Source organism: Eleutherodactylus coqui, chromosome 6 (assembly GCF_035609145.1).
Source record: "Eleutherodactylus coqui strain aEleCoq1 chromosome 6, aEleCoq1.hap1, whole genome shotgun sequence".
Lineage (NCBI taxonomy): Eukaryota > Metazoa > Chordata > Amphibia > Anura > Eleutherodactylidae > Eleutherodactylus > Eleutherodactylus coqui.
Window position 1 is genome coordinate 17329463 of NC_089842.1, and position 24862 is coordinate 17354324.

The 24862-nt window shown below is 45.8% G+C and overlaps 1 protein-coding gene across 1 annotated transcript; it reads right to left on the bottom strand.

The window, feature by feature from the left end:
* Positions 1-5973: 5973 nt before the first annotated feature.
* Positions 5974-23130, bottom strand: AGMAT (agmatinase (putative)). Its single transcript, XM_066572614.1, has 7 exons — positions 22744-23130; positions 16663-16865; positions 16540-16588; positions 9975-10170; positions 7808-7987; positions 6545-6629; positions 5974-6396 (listed from the first exon to the last, which is right to left on the bottom strand). The coding sequence occupies exons 1-7, from the start codon at positions 23058-23060 to the stop codon at positions 6323-6325; spliced, it is 1104 nt and encodes a 367-aa protein (XP_066428711.1). The 5' UTR covers positions 23061-23130; the 3' UTR covers positions 5974-6322.
* Between the last annotated feature and the right edge of the window lie 1732 nt (positions 23131-24862).

The following is a 24862-nucleotide window of genomic DNA, read 5'->3' on the forward strand; positions in this document are numbered from 1 at the left end:
AAGGAAGTGTCACTTATTTCTTTGTACTATAAGTGGAATGTTCTGTACGCTGTGGGATGGTAAGTGGAATCCATAGATGCTTTTATTTCTGTTCTGCGCGACTCCACCGTCCAGATACTGTCCTTCTACTTATCCCGTGCCATATCGAAGTAGCTTTGCGCCGACCGATGGGCGTCAGGGCGGCTCTTTCACTCCCCAGTGTCTGAAAAACCTCCCCTTTCCATCCTTAGTGGCATCTTCAGCTTCGATCTCGGATGGTGCATGCACTGTGTGTCCTCGATCAGGTCCAAAATCACGCGCATGCGCCGTTAGTGCGGTACAAGCACGGTGATGATGGAATAAGTGACGTCTCAAGTGGGTGAAGCAGGAGACGTCAAAAGGGAACGTTCTTCAAACACTGGGGAGGGAGAGCCCGGCCCGGAAACAGGGCTTTACAATCCTCAGCATGTCCGTTTCTGTTGTGGATTTCATCCATTCAGACGTGAAGTCTATGGCCACATATACAGATTTTGCTGTGGATTTGCTTTAGGATATCCTGCCCCATGTAGATCTATCCCTTAAGCCGGGTGCACACGCGACGTGAGACTTCATCTCAACAGCCTTGAGCATTGGGCAGCACAGTGGGATCGCCTGTTCATCTGTGAATTACACGGGGATAGGACAAGCCAGGAGTTGTTCCCCATGTGGACCATCAGTCTGTATAAAAGAACATCCATGTGCATGGCCCTACAGGCTATTATGGAGTCTTGTGCTGTGCATGGAATTACACTGATGGCACACGGCCCCAAAATATGCTGTTTAGTGAGCTGAAGGTATAATATTAAAGGGGTTTTGTCACTACCCCAAAAACTTTTTCTAGCAGCAGGGCCTGGTGTCAAATAAAAAAAACAGTATATTTGCCTCCCCCTCTGTTTCCCAGGATGCAGCTGGGCGGCTCCCACGGTCCTTGCTTCCAGGTGTATTGCCTGCCAGAACTTGGATGACTGCTGTAGTCAATCAGAGGCCGTGTAAAGATCTGGTTCAGGTTTGGAGTCCCTTGTTATAACCGGTGCAGATCGGTTGTGTGCTCATAGAAAGGCAGAGGTCGGTACACGGATAGGCATCAGTTCACGGTACAGAGGAACAGGCGGGTAGTGTAGTCAGGGAAGCCAGAGGTCGGTACACAGATAGGCATCAGTCCACAGTACAGAGAAACAGGCGGGTAGTGTAGTCAGGGAAGCCAGAGGTCGGTACACAGGTAGGCATCAGTCCACGGTACAGAGGAACAGGCGGGTAGTGTAGTCAGGGAAGCCAGAGGTCGGTACACAGGTAGGTATATCGCGTACCAGACTGGAGGAGCGACAGGTGGGGAGAGCCTGCAAGTTTAGAATCAAGGACAAGTTTAAGGACTCCAAGTCGAACATGATCAGGAACATAGTCTGTTTTCCTCCATCCAAAACCCCTTCTTAAAGGAGAGTTGCACGTCCTTAGAAGGATGATTGAGAAAGGAATCCTTTTGGTGCCCATCTTTGAACTTGGAAAGAATTCTTTTGAGTCAAGTATTCCTAGGAAATGTTTTGGGGACAACAATGTGCAGTCTGTGTTAGCCCCCCTCCTCCGGTTCAGCAAGGATCCTGGACAAGGTTATTGGCCTTGAGATTTCTTGAACCAGGCCGATAAGAAATGATAAAATTAAATCTGGAGAAGAACAAGGCCAAACGGGCTTGTCTTTCCAACAGCCTTTTAGCCATCCTGATACACTCTACATTTTTGTGGTCCATAAGGACTAATACCTGATGATCGGCACCTTCCATAAGATGTCTCCATTCGGAGAGGGCAACTTTAGTGGCTAACAGCTCTTTATTTCCAATGTCATAGTTTCTTTCAGCTGGTGATATGATGAGACAGAAGTGCACATGGGTGCAGTTGCATCTTGTCTCCGATTCGTTGACACAAGACGGCTCCCACAGGAAAATCGGAGGCATCCACTTCCCCAACAAAGGGTAGCTCTGAATTTGGATGAACCAGAACTGGTGCAGAAGTGAACAGAGTTTTGAGTTTTTCAAAGGCGCCTCTGAAGACCGTAAATATGTTTTGGCTTTCTTAGTGAGTGAAGTGATGGGTAGGATGATTTTTTGAGAAGGCTTTTATGAACCTCCCGTAGAAATTCGTAAACCCTATAAAGCGTTGAACATTTTTTAAATTTCTTGGAGTGGGCCAATCAACCACAGCTTTAATTTTGCTAGGGTCCATACTTTGATCATCTGGGGAGATGAGATAGCCAAGAGATTGGATCCTGGTTTGTTCAAACTCACATTTTTCCAGTGTGATGTGATGTTCCAAGACCAGCCGGACATGCCTGCAATGTTCCTCCAAGCTGTCAGAAAATATAAGACTCTCATCGAGGTAAGCAACAACATATTGATCCAAAAAATCTCAAAACACATCATAAATAAAATGCTGAAAGGTGGCAGGAGCATTGCAAAGGCCAAAAGACATAACCAGGTATACAAAATGTCCATATTTTATTCTACAGGCGGTCCTCCACTCATCCCTCGGGTGGATCCGTATGAGGTTATAGGCCCCTCTCAGATCTAGATTAGTAAAAATCTCGGCAGAACTGAGTATTTCCAGCATTTCCGGGAGTAAGGGGAGAGGGTGTTGACAGTAATTTTATTTAGTTCCCTTTAGTCAATGCATTGCCACAAGGTTGACTCTTTCTTTTCTACAAAGAGCAAAGATACCCCAGCTGGGGATGAAGAAGGTCGAATGAAACCCTTCTTGAGGACTCTTTAACAGGTTCTCCGAGTTCCTTTAACTCTGGTTCGGAAACATTGTTAATTCTCTCAAAAGGAATGGTTGTTCCAAGGAGCAATTCTATTAGATCAGAGGTTCACAAACTTTTTTTTACCCCGTAGACCACTTGTTGATTTTTTTTTTTTTTCCGTAGACCCCCTGCCAGCCTAAGGCCGTCTGCATGCGGGAGCCCTCAGCGGAATCCGACTCTGTGCCCAGCCGGCATCCGCACCTTCCTGTCATTTCTTCTTCTTTTCTGTACTGTGGATCTGTCCTGTAATGCCTTATCACTTGGATTAGCGATCATAGGCAACGGCAAAGCAGGACGTCTGTATCTGGCGTCCTGTTGCCTTGGCAACCCATTGGCCCTCTGCAATTACATCACGGGGGTCTGATGACGTCACAGAGGGAGCACACTCCCTCTGTGAGCCATTTACATGTAGATTGCGTTGTGCAAGCAGTTAACAGCGGGGGGCGCAGTCCCGATGGACCCCCACTGTTGCAGCGGGAGGCTGGCTATCAGTAACAGATGGCTCCCATTGCCGGATAGTGCGGGATCTTTTCTGATCTCCCGCTATACCCATGTCATAAGTGTACATCCTGTTACGTTAAGTACCCCGCTGCCTGGACGTTCACTTACGTCCTGCGGTGGGAAGGGGTTAATCTTTCTGACATTCCCCTCTCTTACACCCAATGGGCATTATTACAAAGGGGCCTAATTTTTTACAGCCCTGAAGGGCCTCCACCCTTCCTCTCAGAAGCTTGTTCTACATAGGATTCATCGTAGAGATCCATCTGATCCGATGACTAACGATAACTTGGAACGAAGAGCGCTGGAGGACTTGCTACAGGAACAGAGTGGAGAGGCTCCAGGTACCTTTCCCAGTTCTGTTCAGCCTAAATCAACGATTTCCCCCTCATTGTCCATATGTCCTCAAATCAAGGTTTTTACCGAACTGGTAGCTGATGAGTTGAAGTCTATGGACCGGTGTGCCAAGGTCAATACTCTTACACAAGCAGAGCGCATGGCATTAACCCCGGGGCTTAATATTTGCAGTGTTAGGAGGGAAGACGTTAGGGAGATCCTGGCTCAAAAAGAAGCAAAATGGATAATACAGTTGGACACAATGGCTGCGAAAGGTCTAAATGAGGCATTGAGTTCTGCGCCCTTTTCGTGAGTCCTCATGTTTCATATTCGATTGTCTGATTTGTGTTTTTTTTTAAATTCTTTTCACATTTGTACATTTGTGTTTCTTTCACAGATCTGCCTGTTGTTATCTGATGCGTTTTTATATCTGCCTATTCTGTATAATCGGCATGATTGCTACTAGAGATGAGCGAGCATACTCGCTAAGGGCAATTACTCGATCGAGCACTGCCCTTAGCGAGTACCTGCCCACTCGGGAGCAAAGATTCGGCTGCCGGCGGCGGGCGGGGAGTGGCGGCGGAGAGCGGGGAGGAACGGAGGGGAGATCTTCCTCCCCCCCCCCCCCCCCCGCTCCCCCCTGCTCATGGCCACAACTCACCTGTCACCTGCGCCAGCAGCCGAACCTTTTCTTCCGAGCGGGCAGGTACTCGCTAAGGACAATGCTCCGTCATCTCTAATCGCTACTAATTGGTTGTGTTACTATTATAGGCGACATGACTTGAATATGTATTATAAAGATGAGATCTCCAAAGATCCGGTCGTTTCAAGTCACTTGAAGAAGAGTTGCTATCTACTCTGTCTCCCCATGCAAATAATTTTTGTACGTTTTTCTTCCTTTTTGGGTTTTTTGCCCCATAATCTGTGTTTTTATTTGCTTCTTTATAGTAGCATCTTGGAGATCTTTTCTCCCTTTATGTTTTGCACTGTTTATACACTTGTCACAATCTGATTTTATTATGACTATCACCCAGCTTTCCGGTGGTCCTGCACGGCCTTTTCCTTATATGTAGGTGTGGTTGTGTATTCTGGCTCTCCACGAGTCTTGCACGGCCGTTCCCTTATACTCTTATTACATTTTTGATCACTGGCACTTTCACGTTTATGACATTTACATACGTTATCCATTACTAATTAGATTTTAGTCTGCCTCATATATTCTGCAAGCCTGCATATACGGTATCTCCAACGGCTGAGCACGAGCGCCTGTTTGGCTCGGTGGGGTGAGTTGGACGTGACGTCATGGCCTCTTTCTCTCTCTCGGTGTTCATTTTTGAATGCCCAGATGCTGTGCTGCACCTCCTCTCTCCAACACTGATTCCTCCAGGCGCCACTATCACTGACCGGCTGTAAGGGGTCTAATTGTCACGAGATTTTGGAAACTTATATTAAAAGTGATGTTGTTGTAAGATTTTTCTGCACATGTGCAGTTTTTTTTAATAGGCTGCCATCTTGGTACACCCATAGCTTACCTAGTAATTCACTGCAATGCACTTTGAGAGCACTTTATGATGTCCCTTCCTGTTTAGACCTCACACACATGCAGTGGCCACTCATTATTCACCATTACAGTACTATATGGGGGGGGGGGGCTGTGATGGAGACATTACCCCTTGACAAAGAGGTTGAAACACACGTTGGGGGTGTTGCTGCATCATAGGTGGGTGCTCTGCATGCGTCTGACATGTTCATGGCTGACACTTAATCATAATATTATACTTTTTAGGGGCTTTTTGAGAGAAGTTTACTGCCAAGATTTGCAATACTTTTCCATCATTTGTATATCTCTGCACTTGCAAGTTGTCAACAGGCTGTATATAAGCTTTACTTATTTATCCCTTATCCTATATGATAAGCGCGATCCCGCCTATGAATGACAGATGTTTCTATGTCATGGGTGGATATTAGAGATGAGCGAGTATACTCGCTAAGGCACATTACTTGAGCGAGTAGTGCCTTAGCCAAGTATCTCCCCGCTCGTCTCTAAAGAATCGGGGACCGGCGCAGGTGACAGGTGAGTAGCGGCGGGGAGCGGGGGGTGGGTGGGGGGGTGGAGGGATCTCCCCGCTGTCCCCCACCGCCCCCGAATCTTTAGAGACGAGCGGGAGATACTCAGCTAAGGCACTACTTGCTCGAGTAATGTGCCTTAGCGAGTATACTCGCTCATCTCTAGTGGATATGTTTTATGCCTTTGCTATACCCATTGCTGGTATGCAACCAAGTTATTACAAGTTTAATTGCTAATTAGTTTTATTATTTCCATTCTCGGCTACAGAAATGTTGCAGTTGAACTTGCAGGAATACTAATAGACCTCCTACATAAAGCATTCTGATATGTTGTGCCAACCTGTCACCGAACGGAAAGCAAGGGCGCTGCATCGTCTGTGTCTGATTATATTGGCAGCGCTGTGACGGAGCGACGCGGGATGTGATGCTTAGCCTGGAGTTCTGTTCTTCTCACGTGGAGCCGCAGCTGCGGTTCTGAATCCGTACTCGGACCGTCTGATAATGGGTGGAAATCTAGTACGATAATTAATTGTTGCTTCTATGAGTTTTGGAAATGAGTTTTTGTGTCCAATCAATGGTGCTGGGGTGGCGCCCCCTGCTGCTCGTCCTCAGTGTTCAGCAGGCTTGGACTCCGGGCAGCACACACAGCATTTCAAACAACAAGTTGGCGGCCGTCAGTGCGGTGTTACCTGGGGAAATGGCAAAAAGGAGTGTTTATATCGTGGAGCAGAACTGATGTCTCGCTGCAGCCCCCCCTGCTGGTTCAGTTATGCAATGCAGGTCTGCATGCTCTTCATTCTCCTCTATCATAATTGTCCCTTAGGTCATCTGGCTCACCTGATAGGTCGTACACAGGTGCCACTTCAACCAGGTCACAACCCACGAGATTCAGACCACGGCATCCTCGGATAATCTCCAGAGCCTGGTCACAGGAGACAAATATCAGATGGTCAGCGGCTGCACCAGGGTAGGTCATGAATGTTTACAGCTTATACACTGAATGACCACTGCATTAGGAATGGCTGGCGCGTGGCACTGTGTGCTCGGAAACGTGGTACCACATGATGACTGCATCTGCTGACCTCTCCGCTGCGCGGAAACCTTTGGCAGTCATGGGTGAATGTGGGGACTTTGACTGCGGGCAGATTGTTGGTGCCCAGAGGTGTGATGCCAGGACTCCTGAGAAAGTCGCACTTCTCCGGTGTTCCCAATCTGTGTACCCGTATCCTCAGGAAGTCTTCCCCGGCCACAGCGCCATCTTTCAGTAGAATGACACTTTTTGTCATGGAGCTCGGATCACCAGGGGGTGGTTGGAGGAACATCACAACGAATTCTCTACATTGCCTTGGCCCCAAAACTCACCGGACTGTAACCCCATTGGACATGTTTGGGATATGCTGGAAAAGGCTTTGAGATCTGCCCCCACGTATCCACAACATGTGCCCCTATGGAGCTGCTGCAGCGGGCATGGGGTGAGTTGAGTATGGAGTCTATTCCCTGACATCTGAAAGCTGTAGTCGCCCAAAAAGGTGGAAAACCGGTTATTGAGTAACGCGGTGATCATTCAGTGATCATTCATACTCGGCCATGTAGCATCGGATCAATCAAAATGTAATCGGGGTTAAGCTCTATATTCTTAGTACATTGCCTATCGGCATCCGGGGCCATCTGAGCCCCATCTCATGGTTTTTGTTTTTGTTTCTCCCCCGTGTTGTACACTACAGTACTGTTCAGGGGACCTCGGCTCTGCTGCATTGGGTAGTGAAGTCTCAACTACTCTGAAATCCATGTTCCTACACAGGCTTAAAGGAGCATCTGTCAGACCTTTATGGCATATATAGTAGATGAACATAACCTTTTAAGCTGGTTCTCCCTATGCTTTACACTACAGCGCTGATCTAGTAGGACACAGCTAAGAGCAGTGACTCCAGAAAAAAAATTATTAGGAAACTGTAGCAAAAGGATGGGCCCCAAGAAGGATGAGGGGCCCCAAGAAGGATGAGGGGCCTAGCGGCTGTTATCATACCCCTCTGCTGTATCAACGCCCAGAAACATGAACCATCAGAACTTAACGCTACAGTATTACCGACCGCAGCCTACCTGGTGGGTTGTCAGGCCGCCAATCTCTGGGGTCCCTGTACCGGGAGCAAACGATGGGTCAATTCCATCAATGTCAAAACTGAGGTAGACTGGCTTATCTCCCATTTGCTGTCTCACTTCTGACATGAGCGGAACCAGAGACTTAAGCCAGCAGTCTTCAGCAATCACCACCCGAAAACCCTGCAAGATACAGGAGTGCGGTGATGTCATCGGGTTGGGGAAGGAAGGGGGGGGGGGGGCACAACCTAAATATCATTGTTGCCTCATTCACTTATCATTTGGTTTAAGGACCAGAGACTTTTTAGAGATTTTACCCATGTGGTGGTTTAACTGCCCGATTTTCTTTTCCTTCAGCTACCAAAATTATTTTTGCTGCGTTTTTTTTCCTTTGACATATAGGGCGATTTTTTTAATATCTTTTTCACTGCATTTTTTAAATCTTTTTAATTTTTTTTGTTTTATTGGGGTTAAAAAAACGAAAAAAAACCCTTTTTTTAAAATTTATAGCAATTTTTTAAAAATCATAATAAATATGCTAAAATAAAGTATAGGAACGGGTTCCTCATTTTGTTTCAGATGTTTTGATATATAATATGTATGGTTTTGGATTACAAGGCGCATACGGTGATGGTTTTGTTTGGCGTTGGCTTTGGGTTATTTTCTTTTATATGTATATATTTCTATTTATGCAATATTTTTTTTACTATCTGTGTCCCCCATGACGTCACATAAGACCTCTGGGGGTCATGCACGTTTTTTTGTTTTTTTTATTTGACACTTTTCAACTGTAGCTGAGGCATCCATAGGAGCCTCAGGTACAGGGAAAACATCCCCTATAGTGACAATAGTCACTAATAGAGCTGATCATGGTCTGCAGGAACCCTGTAGCTCTGCACTGCCGCCTCGCATAGTGGAAGTTAAACTTCCACTTTCACTTCTTAGTACATAGCGCTCATTGAGCACTATCTACTGGAGGAGGCAGAAGGAGTCAAAAACCACTCCTGCCTTCTCCTTTGGGTTCTCAGCTGTCACTAAAAGCTAACAACCTGACCTGCTTCTGATTAATTGCAGAAGAGGGGCTTTAATTTAATCCCTTCTTCTGCCCCCACTCGCCGTATTTTTACTATCTACTAAAAGAAAAATCTGCTGTGTAGGCGCAACTCTCTGGAGATTCCAATAAAGGTAGCAGAACAATTGGATGAATATCCAACTTCTCGTTTAATTTAGAATATTAGAATTTCAAATCCAGCTAATAAATGTGTTTCAGGGTAAACCCTTCATGCTGGGATGACTAACGGGACATGGGCAAAACACATATGAATATTACACAAGGGTACAGTGAAAAAAATAATAATTATATATATATATATATATATATATACATGGTGGATAAAAATAACAGCAGTATATACATAGTGATACATGCGTAATAATAAAAACAATGCGCCGACTGCAGACTATAATAAAATACATAGAACTTGAATTCTCGCCCGAGCAGGCTCGGAGGGGCGGTGGGGGGAAGCAGAGGGGGGGGGGGGGGGGGAGAGTGAGAGATCTCTCTACCCCTCCCCCCCCCGAGCCTGCTCGGGTGAGAATGCAGTTACTCAAGAAAAGCGATGCTTGCTCGAGTAACTGCCTTATCGGAGCGTGCTCACTCATCTCTAGTAAGGAGGTTATGAGTTCCCTTCCCTGAGAGTGAAGGTTAGTTGATATGATCATGTCACATTGTGTGTCTGCATGCGCATGTACAGGTAGTTATGTTGGTGGGTGTGTATGTGTCAGTAATTCTGCATGTATGTGTATATTAGTACACATTAGAGTAGTATTTTTTATTCTTTTCTCTTCCCTGTTTATTTTTGTATGGTAACTTATGCATATTCCATATCCCCTCACATGTGTATGTTCGTGACAACCCGTTCAGACACACCGGGGCGCATATTTAATATTTATTGCTCACTGTTGCCATCCACTGATTCCAGTTCTATGTATTTTATTATAGTCTGCAGTCAGCGCAATGTTATCCATACTGTTATTATATATATTTATATATAGAGCTCCGCTGTCACTGCAGATTTAGATGCAGAATTGCCGCAGGAGGGCAGATTCTGCAACGCTGTTGAGGAATATTCTGTCCTGTGCGAACGATCCCTCAAGCTTCATTTCTTACCTGCTCCCTGCAGAATTTGTAGGGATCGGGACTGTAGCAGGAACCGCGGATCCCGATCTGCACAACCCGCTTACAGTCCAAGAGCCCTTCATCCACGCAGCGCCTGAATGGGGTCCCATGATAGATCTTCTCCCCCAGCGCCTGCTCCCCGGTGTCCGTGTGAGCGTCCACATGAATCAAACCAACAGGTCCGTGTCTGGAATAACCAGAAAGCGTCAGAGTCTGCAATGCCAGCAAGTCTTCTAGTCATGTGCGTTACAATTGTATCCAGTCTGGATGGCGCTCTCTGCACTGCAGACTGATACATTGTAACAAAATAAGATCAAATAGAACTTCTGACACCGTCTGACATAATTATGGTGCAGCTGGAGGACCAAATCAAAGCCAGTCTGTCCCAGACAGAAAATCCACAGCTAAAAGGGGTTCTTTATTCAACCGGAGGGGTCGCATGTTGGCATTCTATCTGTGATATAGTCTGGGCTTGTGCTGTGTTTATATCATAAAATTATCATTGGATTTATATGTAGCTGGCATGGACCTAGGAACTGAACCGGCAGCAGGGATCTACAAGAACACCGATCCCGTTAACCCCCTTGCATGCCATGATCAATGTTGATTGTAGCATGTACGGAGTTAACAGAGGGAGGGAGCTCCCTCTATCATGCCATTGGCCCTTTGCCATGAAATGAGACTGGGCTGATGGGTTGCCTTGGGCAGCTGTGGCCTCCGGCTCTGCCATACCATTTAATGGCAAGTAATTGGCATAGTATTGTAATAGTGTATTATCTGAGCAATCATAAGAGCACAGGTTCGTAAAAACGCGTGAACGGGCGCACAGATCTAACATAAACGCCAAAGGCCGCAATGCCATTGGGCGGGAGGAGACAGTTTAGCTCTGCTAAGCTGTTCTCCCCCTTCCCCCCCTCTAACCAGGCTCTCTGCAAGGAGAGGAGGCGGGACGGGGCGGGAGCTAGTGTGCTAAGCTCCCGCCCCCATGTCGCAGCCAGCTATGGGAGGGGTGACGCTTAGCTCCGCTCTGCCCCCTGCCTTTGCAAACAACTGGCAAGGGGTGGAGAGAAGCAGGCAAGGGGGTGGGAATTTAGCAGCCACGCTGCTAAACTCCCTCCACCTCCCTTCTCCGGCAGCTGTCATAGGCTCCCATAGGAGTCTATGCAGCCGGCGGCGTAAAAGCGCCCGGCTGAAATGCACTATCTTGGCCGGGTGTTTTTATGCTGCAGAAATACGCCCATGTGCACTCATGCATTGTAAAGCAGGGCATCAGTGGGGCAGCGTATATCGTCCGGGCGTGAAAAACAGGTCGATATACGCCAGTGTGAAGTACCAAACTAAAACTGGTAGCACTCCCTCATGCAGGTCGGGCATTGTGCAGCGCCCCTCCATCTCAGACTGTATCGGTATCAACGCCCTTTATCAGGCATGACTGAGGTCCCCTCTGCATATCATACCATAGGTGTTTTTTACTGTCTGACCCACTTTTAGATGTTCGCCATATCCGGCTGCATTTTTTAAAATCAAGAACCTTTAATACGTCAACTTTCTGCGTATGCTTGACAAAAGGGCGCTGAGCCCGAAACATCGCGCAAATTGTGTGCTTATTGGGAACATCTGTACTGTCCTAATGAACTATATGAGCGTTGACCAAACTGTTCGTTCCCCAGTGCCAAACTAGACGGCATCACTAAGGGGTTAATTCTTCATGTGTGAAATGAATAACAAGTTGGGGAAATAAATGAAATCCAAATTATCCATTGCAAATATTTGTCAGTTCTGTGGATTCTGTCTGACGTTGCAACAAACTATCAGAGATCATTGCTGCGCTCACAGAGGATTGTCCAGACTGTTACACTGTTAGGGCCCTTTTACACGGGACGCCCCACAGACACCGCACAGTCATCCCAGCAGTAATCATTCCTGTTACACAGCAGCAATGATCTCTCTTTGAATGGAGCGGCCGGGGATCGTTCCTCCAGCCATTCACAGTAATCAGGCAGTGGTTCCTAAATGAATGACTACCTGTTCACACGGGCCAATCCATCGTCAGATTGTATGCCTGCGGAAACTGAATGATGAACGATAAGCAAACAAGTTACCATCCATCGTTCGCAGTGCGTGGGATTACACTGGGAAAAGATCGTTGAGATTCCACGATCCAGCGAGAATCTGACCGCTGATCCCTCCGTATCAGGCAGCCCTAATAAACCCTCGTTAGTATTTGTTCAGGACGAGTTTTCAGCGCTGCAGTGAAATGTGACAGATGTATTGGGACACAAGCCGTGTATCACATCTGTTGGCGCGTCGGTGCCACAAATCTGATACCCATGCCCTCTAGCAGCTGGCGTAGAGTTTAGCTGTAATTTGCACCAGTTTGTCTAATACATCTGACGGGCTGCACATGGTCACCCCCTAATGCTAAGGGTGGATTCAGACGACCGTATATCGGCTGGGTTTTCAGGCCGAGCCGATATACGTCGTCCTCATCTGCAGGGGGGGGGGGGGATGGAAGAGCCAGGAGCAGGAACTGAGCTCCCGCCCCCTCTCTGCCTCCTCTCCACCCCTCTGCTCTATTTGAAATGGGGAGAGGCTACTTCTCAAAACGTAGCCCCGCCCCATCCCGCCTCCTTCCATTACAAATGGTGCAGCGGGGCGAAGAGGAGGCAGAGAGGGGGCGGGAGCTCAGTTCCTGCTCCTGGCTCTTCCATCCTCCCCCCCCCCCCCTGCAGATGAGGACCCCGTATATCGGCTCGGCGTGAAAACCAAACCGATATACGGTCGTCTGAATCCACCCTAAGGCCGTATTTACATGGGCGATATTCTCACGTGTGAGACGTACAAAACACGCACAAAAAGACCGTCCGTTATTTATAACAGCTGTATTTCTATGGGTGATGTTTTTCTCGTAAGACAGAAAAATTGTAGCATGTTCTATTTTCGTGCGAGTCTCGCACAAGAATAGAGCATGCGGATGCGCGGTGTTCTCGCAGCACACGGATGGAGTGTCCGTGTGCTGTGAGATGCAAGTTTCACTCCGAAACTGTCAGCCGCGACTCCCTCTTGCCCATGTGAATGTATTCTTAGGACCGTACAATTTTTTAAAAGCTGGGGGGCTGGTGTAAAAAATTCTAATTTTTGCATTTGCGACTTTTTGCCACCACAATTAAAGTGCAAGCCGGATCACAGGTGTGCGCCAATGTCTACAGGCCTGTAGCCGTACACAGTGGATAACCCCGGCTTTATGATATCTCACGGTATGTTCATATGGATTGGAAATGCATTAGTACAAGCGTGTGGACAGGGCTTAACCCCAACAGTCGCATTAAATTCGGCGGGAAAAAAAAACTTTCCGAAATTGTCACTTTTTATATTTGTCTCTTATAAATATATTTGGCGCAGAACTCAGCCGTCTTAAGTGCATTTTTAACTTCTTAGTGACATAACTAATTTTAGCCTTAAGGGCTTATTCCCGGGTTTTCACACCCCGGGCGTTGTACGCTGCCCCTCTGATACAATGCAGCAGTGCAAACGGGTGTATCTCCGCAGCGTAAAAGCCCGCCCTAACGTCAGCGGCGGCAGCTACATTGACTCCTATGGGAGCTGCTAAACTCTATCCCCCTTCTCTTCTCCGCCCCTTGCCGCTGTTTGCAATGGGCGGGGTGGGGGGGCTAAGCCCCACCCCAGTCCCTCCTCTCCTATTGCAAACAGCAGAGAGGGGCGGGAGCTTAGCACACTAGCTCCTGCCCCGTTCCGCCTCCTCCCCTTGCAGAGAGACGGTGAGAGAGGAGGGAAGACAGCTAAGCTGTCTGTCTCCCCCTGCTCGATGGTGTATACGCCGCCCCGTGCATCACACGGGAGTGTATATTGGCCAGTCATGACAACGGCCGGTTGATATACGCTCGTGTGAATAAGCCCTAAGAGCCAGTAAATTATTTCCTTTTTTTGTGTTTCAGCGGTCATCACTTTTATATTTTTCTTTGCTGGGGGCATTTTAAACCATTGTTTCTTGGGATTTATTTTTACGGCGTTCACCACATGGTGTAAATATTATATTACCTTTATTCTAAGGGGACCTACAGTACTAAATGTATAGAGGTTTTATTCTGTTTTACCACCTTTGCACAATATAAAGACTTTTTTTTCTCTTTTCAATCAAAAATAATTTTTTGCGGCGCCGCATCCCAGAGCAGAGCAGCTTTAGGCTGGATTCAGACAAACGTATATCGGCTGGGTTTTCACACCCAGCCGATATACATCATCTCTCTCTGCAGGGGGGGGGGGGGAGCCTGGAAGAGCCAGGAGCAGTGCTCTGAGCTCCCGCCCCCTCTCTGCCTCCTCTCCTCCCCTCTGCACTATTTGCAATAGGGAGAGGTGGGATGGGGTGGGGCTAATGCTTGGAATTTAGCTCCGCCCTGTCCCGCCTCCTTTCATTGCAAATAGTGCAGAGGGTCAGAGAGGGGGCGGGAGCTCAGTTCCTGCTCCTGGCTCTTCCATCCTCCCCCCCCCCCCGCAGATGAGGACAACGTATATCGGTTCGGCGTGAAAACCGAGCCGATATACGGTCGTCTGAATCCACACTTAATCTTCCATCGACAGAGCTGGATGAGGCTTGGTTTTTTTGGTGGGTCAACTTTAGTTTCTATTGGTGCCATTTAGCGGTATACGAGGGTCGTACTGAAAGTGATGCAGAAGTGGTCAGAACTTGTTTATTAACTGATGCAGATCGTTCCCATTGGCCATGGAGTTGGAGGGACTCTTCCTCTATAAAGGGGTTTCAGAATCTTTTTCTTGCTTTTTGGTGAATAATGGATTCCAAGGGTGCAAGTCTGCTCTGATCTGCTTGAAGCGGTCGAAGTCTATGAAGACAGGTTTTTTACGATCTGGTGACAGCGGATGAAACATGGGCGGATCTTTATGATCCGGAAACGAAGAATCGGTCCATCCAATGGCGGCACACCTCTTCTCCAAGGCTTAAGGCCTCATGTCCACGGGGAAAATCAGACCCGCCGTGGATTCTACATGCAGAATCCCGCAGCAGGTCCCTCCTTTCCCGCGGACATGAGGCCTAAAAATAAGAATTTACTTACCAGTCCGGACACTGTGCATCTTCCCTCCGTCGTGGCCAGATCTTCTTTCTTCGGCCCGGCAGATGTGCTCAGCACGCATGTGCCATGCACTCTTTTTTTATTTGAACTCCTGCTCTCCCACGACGGAGAGCAGGAATTCAGCTGCAGGTGTGCCGCAGATCCGGACGGCTTCCATAGGCTTCAATAGAAGCCTGCGGAAGCCGTCCCCGCGGGAGACACGCACTAAAATGGGGCATGCCGCGGGTGTTTTCCCGCACACGCAATCCGTGCCTCAGGGGAAAAGGACATCCGCAGGTATTTAACCCGCTGCAGATTTGTCCCTGTGGACATGTGGCCTAAGAAGTTCAAGAGCCAGCGCTCAGCATAGAAAGCCATGGTGACGGTTTTTTGGGGTGACAAGGGCGTCATTCTCCATGATTTTCTGGAACGAAGCCGTACCATCAACGGTGAGCAATAGGTGGCGCAATACATTGCTTTTAAATGGAGACTATATGAAGTAGCAAATTTGTATAGAGGAAGAGTCCCTCCAACTACATGTGCAATCTGAGCGATCTACATCAGTTAATAAAGGTCTGACCACTTTTGTATTACTTTCAGTATGACCCACATATGACATTTAAAAAAAAATTTTTTTTTAAATTTCTGTTTTGCTGAAGCAAGATGAACAAAAAACTGATATTTTGACACTCATTTTCTATTGAATTTACTGTGCTGGATAAATAATGCAGTATTCTATAGTATGAGTATATAGTATGCATGTGGCCATACTAATTATGTGTAGGTTTTTAAAAATGTATTAAATATTTAAAGCCTTGTGTTAATTTTTATTTTTCTGTAAAAAGGTTTAGATGCTATAGTCAGCAATGGCTACAGCATCTTCAGGGTTAAATGGTGTAGAGGAGTGTTTAGATAAGCAGCTTCTCATCATTTCACTCCATAGGAAGAAAAGACTTCAGCAGCCTCAGCAGTACAGTTTCATATAGAGACTTTATTCCTCCATCACACACACACATCTTGGCCTTTCTCAAGCTCTGGAGAAAACCCATGTGTGCCAATCAGAAAGCAAATATGCTCTCTGATTGATGGAGGTGATAACATAAACAAAAATTCCTGTCACTCCTCTCCCGGATCAAGGAGACATACAGGAGAATCACAGGTCTTTTCTGTTGCGGTTCCATCCCCCATGCCTCCTTCCTCTCTGCTCATCCACTGAAAACTGACAGCTGTAAATTCAGCATTCCTCACCCAACTTCACATGGCTGTAACTCCAGTTCTTTAGGAGCTACTGACATCCCACCGACACAATGTGGAGAAAATCTACAAGGCACTCCGACTTGCACAGTGAATTCTAAAGCCACAGTATGTCAATTAATGCTGCAGATTTCCATAGTGGATTTCCTTCACATAAGGGGGCAAATCTGCACCACTTGCTGATAATCCCCTAAATCACTGACCCCTTCACTTACTTTTCAGCTGCAGCCTGCAGGATGGGGTACGTGATGGTGTGATCTCCACCTGCACAAGAGAAAACCAAGATACAGAAACTCCATCATCGGCCTCCTGTAATGCGGCTGTACGCTGCATATTACCCAGGGTTAAGGGTACACATCCAGCCCCCATGATCTTCTGGTAGGCTTCTCGAATCCTCTGACAGCTCTTCTTAAGGTCATATAGATTGACATTGACATCTCCAATATCAGCCACAACCAGTGAGTTGTATGGCGCCGCCCTGGTGGTGGCATTATATCTCCGGATCATCGCGGATTCAGCTCTGATGTGGCGCGGACCAAATCTGGTGAATCGTAAGGAAATTGAGAAACATGATCCAAGATGTAGGGCTATGTGGTTCACTGGGAGTATCACACATGATAGGCTTAGATACAGTATCACACATGATAGCATTAGATACAGCACCTCAGCAGATAGTATCACTGATGGTAGGATTAGTTAAGCACATCAGCAGACAGTATCAAACACAATAGGATTAGATACAGCAACTCAGCAGACGGTATCACACATGGTAGGATTAGATACAGCAACTCAGCAGATGGTATCACACATGATAGGATTAGATTCAGCAGACAGTATCACACATGATAGGATTAGATTCAGCAGACAGTATCACACATGATGGAATTAGATACACAGCTAGCACAGTATCACATATGATAGGATTAGATACATCAGGCCAGCAGTCAGTATCACACATGATGGGATTAGATACACAGCTAGCACAGTATCACACATGATGGGATTAGATACACAGCTAGCACAGTATCACACATGATGGGATTAGATACACAGCTAGCACAGTATCACACATGATTGGATTGGATACATAGCTAGCACAGTATCACACATGATGGGATTAGATACATAGTTAGCACAGTATCACACATGATGGGATTAGATACACAGTTAGCACAGTATCACACATGATGGGATTAGATACACAGTTAGCACAGTATCACACATGATGGGATTAGATACATAGTTAGTACAGTATCACATATGATGGGATTAGATACACAGCTAGCACACTATCACACATGATGGGATTAGATACACAGCTAGCACAGTATCACACAAGATGGGATTAGATACACAGCTAGCACAATATCACACATGATGGGATTAGATACATAGTAAGCACAGTATCACACATGGTGGGATTAGATACACAGCTAGCACAGTATCACACATGATGGGATTAGATACATAGCTAGCACAGTATCACACATGACAGGATTAGATACACAGCTAGCACAGTATCACACATGTTGGGATTAGATACACAGCTAGCACAGTATCACACATGATGGGATTAGATACATAGCACAGTATCACACATGATGGGGTTAGATACACAGCTAGCACAGTATCACACATGATGGGATTAGATACACAGCTAGCACAGTATCACACAAAATGGGATTAGATACATAGCTAGCACAGTATCACACATGATGGAATTAGATACACAGCTAGCACAGTATCACACATGATGGGATTAGATACATCAGCCCAGCAGTCAGTATCACACATGATGGGATTAGATACTCAGCTAGCACAGTATCACACATGATGGGATTAGATACACAGCTAGCACAGTATCACACATGATGGGATTAGATACACAGCTAGCACAGTATCACACATGATGGGATTAGATACACAGCTAGCACAGTATCACACATGATGGGATTAGATACACAGATAGCACAGTATCACACATGATGGGATTAGATACACAGCTAGCACAGTATCACACATGATGGGATTAGATACACAGATAGCACAGTATCACACATGATGGGATTAGTTACACAGCTAGCACAGTATCACACATGATGGGATTAGATACACAGCTAGCACAGTATCACACAAAATGGGATTAGATACATAGCACAGTATCACACATGATGGGATTAGATACACAGCTAGCACAGTATCACACATGATGGGATTGGATACACAGCTAGCACAGTATCACACAAAATGGGATTAGATACACAGCTAGCACAGTATCACACAAAATGGGATTAGATACATAGCTAGCACAGTATCACACATGATGGGATTAGATACCCAGCTAGCACAGTATCACACATGATGGGATTAGATACTCAGCTAGCACAGTATCACACATGATGGGATTAGATACCCAGCTAGCACAGTATCACACATGATGGGATTAGATACCCAGCTAGCACAGTATCACACATGATGGGATTAGATACCCAGCTAGCACAGTATCACACATGATGGGATTAGATACCCAGCTAGCACAGTATCACATATGATGGGATTAGATACACAGCTAGCACACTATCACACATGATGGGATTAGATACACAGCTAGCACAGTATCACACAAGATGAGATTACATACACAGCTAGCACAATATCACACATGATGGGATTAGATACATAGTTAGCACAGTATCACACATGGTGGGATTAGATACCCAGCTAGCACAGTATCACACATGATGGGATTAGATACATAGCTAGCACAGTATCACATATGACAGGATTAGATACACAGCTAGCACAGTATCACACATGATGGGATTAGATACACAGCTAGCACAGTATCACACATGATGGGATTAGATACCCAGCTAGCACAGTATCACATATGATGGGATTAGATACACAGCTAGCACACTATCACACATGATGGGATTAGATACACAGCTAGCACAGTATCACACAAGATGGGATTAGATACACAGCTAGCACAGTATCACACGTGATGGGATTAGATACAAAGATAGCACAGTATCACACATGATGGGATTAGATACACAGCTAGCACAGTATCACACATGATGGGATTAGATACACAGCTAGCACAGTATCACACATGATGGGATTAGATACACAGATAGCACAGTATCACACATGATGGGATTAGATACACAGCTAGCACAGTATCACACATGATGGGATTAAATACACAGCTAGCACAGTATCACACATGATGGGATTAGATACACAGATAGCACAGTATCACACATGATGGGATTAGATACACAGATAGCACAGTATCACACATGATGGGATTAGATACACAGCTAGCACAGTATCACACAAGATGGGATTAGATACACAGCTAGCACAGTATCACACAAGATGGGATTAGATACACAGTTAGCACAGTATCACACATGATGGGATTAGATACACAGCTAGCACAGTATCACACGTGATGGGATTAGATACACAGATAGCACAGTATCACATGTGATGGGATTAGATACACAGATAGCACAGTATCACATGTGATGGGATTAGATACACAGCTAGCACAGTATCACACATGATGGGATTAGATACACAGCTAGCACAGTATCACACATGATGGGATTAGATACACAGCTAGCACAGTATCACACGTGATGGGATTAGATACACAGCTAGCACAGTATCACACGTGATGGGATTAGATACACAGCTAGCACAGTATCACACGTGATGGGATTAGATACACAGCTAGCACAGTATCACACATGATGGGATTAGATACACAGCTAGCACAGTATCACACATGATGGGATTAGATACCCAGCTAGCACAGTATCACACATGATGGGATTAGATACCCAGCTAGCACAGTATCACACATGATGGGATTAGATACCCAGCTAGCACAGTATCACACATGATGGGATTAGATACCCAGCTAGCACAGTATCACACATGATGGGATTAGATACCCAGCTAGCACAGTATCACACATGATGGGATTAGATACCCAGCTAGCACAGTATCACACATGATGGGATTAGATACCCAGCTAGCACAGTATCACACATGATGGGATTAGATACCCAGCTAGCACAGTATCACACATGATGGGATTAGATACCCAGCTAGCACAGTATCACACATGATGGGATTAGATACCCAGCTAGCACAGTATCACACATGATGGGATTAGATACCCAGCTAGCACAGTATCACACATGATGGGATTAGATACCCAGCTAGCACAGTATCACACATGATGGGATTAGATACCCAGCTAGCACAGTATCACACGTGATGGGATTAGATACACAGCTAGCACAGTATCACACGTGATGGGATTAGATACCCAGCTAGCACAGTATCACACGTGATGGGATTAGATACACAGCTAGCACAGTATCACACGTGATGGGATTAGATACACAGCTAGCACAGTATCACACGTGATGGGATTAGATACACAGCTAGCACAGTATCACGCGTGATGGGATTAGATACACAGCTAGCACAGTATCACGCGTGATGGGATTAGATACCCAGATAGCACAGTATCACACATGATGGGATTAGATACACAGCTAGCACAGCATCACACATGATGGGATTAGATACACAGCTAGCACAGTATCACACATGATGGGATTAGATACACAGTTAGCACAGTATCACACATGATGGGATTAGATACACAGCTAGCACAGTATCACACAAGATGGGATTAGATACACAGTTAGCACAGTATCACACATGATGGGATTAGATACACAGCTAGCACAGCATCACACATGATGGGATTAGATACACAGCTAGCACAGTATCACACATGATGGGATTAGATACACAGTTAGCACAGTATCACACGTGATGGGATTAGATACACAGCTAGCACAGCATCACACATGATGGGATTAGATACCCAGCTAGCACAGCATCACACATGATGGGATTAGATACACAGCTAGCACAGTATCACACATGATGGGATTAGATACACAGTTAGCACAGTATCACACATGATGGGATTAGATACACAGCTAGCACAGTATCACACATGATGGGATTAGATACACAGCTAGCACAGTATCACACAAGATGGGATTAGATATACAGTTAGCACAGTATCACACATGATGGGATTAGATACACAGCTAGCACAGCATCACACATGATGGGATTAGATACACAGCTAGCACAGTATCACACATGATGGGATTAGATACACAGTTAGCACAGTATCACACATGATGGGATTAGATACACAGCTAGCACAGTATCACACATGATGGGATTAGATACACAGCTAGCACAGCATCACACATGATGGGATTAGATACACAGTTAGCACAGTATCACACATGATGGGATTAGATACCCAGCTAGCACAGTATCACACGTGATGGGATTAGATACACAGCTAGCACAGCATCACACATGATGGGATTAGATACACAGTTAGCACAGTATCACACATGATGGGATTAGATACACAGCTAGCACAGTATCACACAAGATGGGATTAGATACACAGTTAGCACAGTATCACACATGATGGGATTATATGCACAGTATCACACGTGATGGGATTAGATACACAGCTAGCACAGTATCACACGTGATGGGATTAGATACCCAGCTAGCACAGTATCACACGTGATGGGATTAGATACACAGATAGCACAGCATCACACTGCCTTTAGCTGTCACATCCCATAGGTAATGTCCGGTGTATAGCATTATTGCGCTGCATTGTTCTCTTAAGATACATTTATAGATACCGGAAATACTGCGGTTTTTCCGTGAAAGCGCGCACAGAAAATCTGCAGCGGATTACCATAATGGGCGGATGGAGGAGATTTCATTTTTCCTGCGGATTTATGGCAGATTTTGCAGCATGATTTTTAGTGGATTTTTCCTTCCTGCCTGGAGGGCTCATTCACACGGGTGTATGCGCTTTTCATGTACTTCACATGTGTATATATGTGTCGCATGCGGTTTTGTTGCGCTGTGCGCTTTTTACACCCGCGTGCCGTCTGTTTTTCAAACATGCAAAGAAAAAAAAATGCAAATGATGTCTCTTTATTGTTTTCACTGCCTTCTGGCGACACTAATAATTAGCGCCTCACACATGCGTGTAACATCCGTGTACGCTGGGTTTTTTTACACTCCCATACACTTTTATGGGCGATCTTGGTCCAAGAATGGAGTCCGAAATACAACATGCTGCAATTTACAAGCAACATGGGTCCACATAAAATCCGCACGTCTCAATGCGCCATTTACTTTACCGCGTCTGTGAGATGTCCGTATGCTGTCAGTAAAAACACGGACAGAGAATACGCCCGTGTAAGTGAGCCCTGAGGCTATGGGGAGTTTATACTTCTAGCGCTCGGGGGAACATTCTACAGTGTCCTTGCCTTGCTCCGGGTCGGTTTGAGGTGCCCGTATCCAGGGGGACCCCAATAAAGGCTGCATTCAGCCCCTCTGCAGACTCCTGGTAGGGAAGACGCATCATAGTGCAAACTCCAACCGGACGAGCCACGTCTTCGGCACTCGGGGGAACGTTAAACCTTTTGTCTGAAATCCCGCGTTCGGGGGGCGACTGTAGCCTCCTGAGCCCACAAACTGGCAGGGACCCCAGAATCGTGCGGTTGCATGGATAGAGGAGGCCAAACGCAGGTGCTGGGGAGAAGGTTCTGGCGGCAGCTCTGCAGATGGCGATTACTGCAGCCATGCTGAGACACTTGTAGAGACTTCAAGGCGCAGCGGAGACACTTGTCGGAGAGCTCAAGGTGCAGCCTTCTCTTTCCCGTGCAGCTCTAATCTACTCCCCTTCAGTGACTGCAGCTAATTTGCTTCTCCCCTCCCTTAATAAAGGCGCCTCCAGGTCACCGGAGTATTTATAACCAACAGCTATCTGATGTCTATGCTCGGCACATCTCCAGTATATAGTGATATGGAGCCTGCTGGTATAACCTGGGTATAATTATATATGTACAGCTGGTATACGTTGTGCATCTCCTGAATATAGTGATATGGACCAGGCTGGTATAACCTGGGTATCTCCTGTATATAATTATATATGTACAGCTGGTATAAGTTATACATCTCCTGTATATAGTGATATGGAGCATGCTGGTATAACCTGGGTATCTCCTGTATATAATTATATATGTCTAGCTGGTATAAGTTATACATCTCCATGTATATAGTGATATTGAGCATGCTGGTATAACCTGGGTATCTCCTGTATATAACTATATATGTCTAGCTGGTATAAGGTATACATCTCCTGTATATAGTGATATGGAGCATGCTGGTATAACCTGGGGATCTCCTGTATATAATTATATATGTACAGCTGGTATAAGGTATACATCTCCTGGATATAGTGATATGGACCATGCTGGTATAACCTGGGTATCTCCTGTATATAATTATATATATATATATGGTATAAGTTATACATCTCCTGTATATAGTGATATGAAGCATGCTGGTATAATCTGGGGATCTCCTGTATATAATTATATATGTACAGCTGGTATAAGTTATACATATCCTGTATATAGTGATATGGAGCATGCTGGTATAACCTGGGTATAATTATATATGTACAGCTGGTATATGTTATACATCTGGGTATCTCCTTATATAATTATATATGTAGAGCTGGTACAAAGTATATATCTCCTGTATATAATGATATGGAGCATGCTGGTATAACCTGGGTATTTCCTGCATATAATTATATATGTACAGCTAGTATCTCCCTGTATATAGTGATATGGGCCATGCTGGTATAACCTGGGTATCTCCCGATGTTTTGTCTCTCTAGATGCAGCTGCTTGCAGTTCCTTCTGTCTTCCTGCGGTGCTGCTGCTCTGTTCTTCACAAGACTGCCTTTCTTCCTGCTTGCCCTGCCACTCTTCATCCCAAGGCTCCAAAAAGGCCCCACTCTCTATCTGGCCAAGACCGCCATGAAGACGTCCTCCAGCCATGCTAATGCTCTACTCAGTTCTCCCTACAAAGTAATAGCCACCTCAATGTGCCCACCACAAAATATTAAAGCCCCCATAGTAATAAACACTCTGTGTCCCCACTGCAAGCCGTATTCTGTTCCTCCATGTAACAGTACCCCTCTGTGCCCCCATTGTAATAAGCCGTATTCTGTTCCCTCTCTGTAATAAGCCATATTGTGCTCCCCATCTGTGCCACCTCTCGCCTGAGTACTATGTTATGTTTTCTTCAAGGTGCCCCGTGCCAACGCTGTCACTCCTTCTCCTTCTGTGACCCGGCCTGTCATACGTCACTGGCATTGTATATCCACAGTCCTTCTCCCCTGCATTATGGTTTGAAAGCGGGACTGTAGATGCGCACGGCTATGCAGATAATGTGTTCAATTCATTATACAGGTCATTCCGGGTCTGATGATACCAAAAATGGGTTTAAAAAAAATAAAAATAAAAATAAAAAATGTATTCAAAGAGGGAAAAGTGCACCAAAAAGGGTTTTTTTTAACATTTTTTTTTGTAC

Bases quoted from the DNA above. Each gene is read 5' to 3' on its own strand.
- AGMAT (XM_066572614.1), bottom strand. From the start codon at position 23,060: ATGGCTGCAGTAATCGCCATCTGCAGAGCTGCCGCCAGAACCTTCTCC. The intron at 10,171-16,539 runs GTAAGTGAAGGG...TGGTTATTCCAG, and splicing joins CTGCAGGCTGCAGCTGAAAA to ACACGGACCTGTTGGTTTGA. The intron at 7,988-9,974 runs GTAAGAAATGAA...TGTATCTTGCAG, and splicing joins ACAAATTCTGCAGGGAGCAG to GGTTTTCGGGTGGTGATTGC.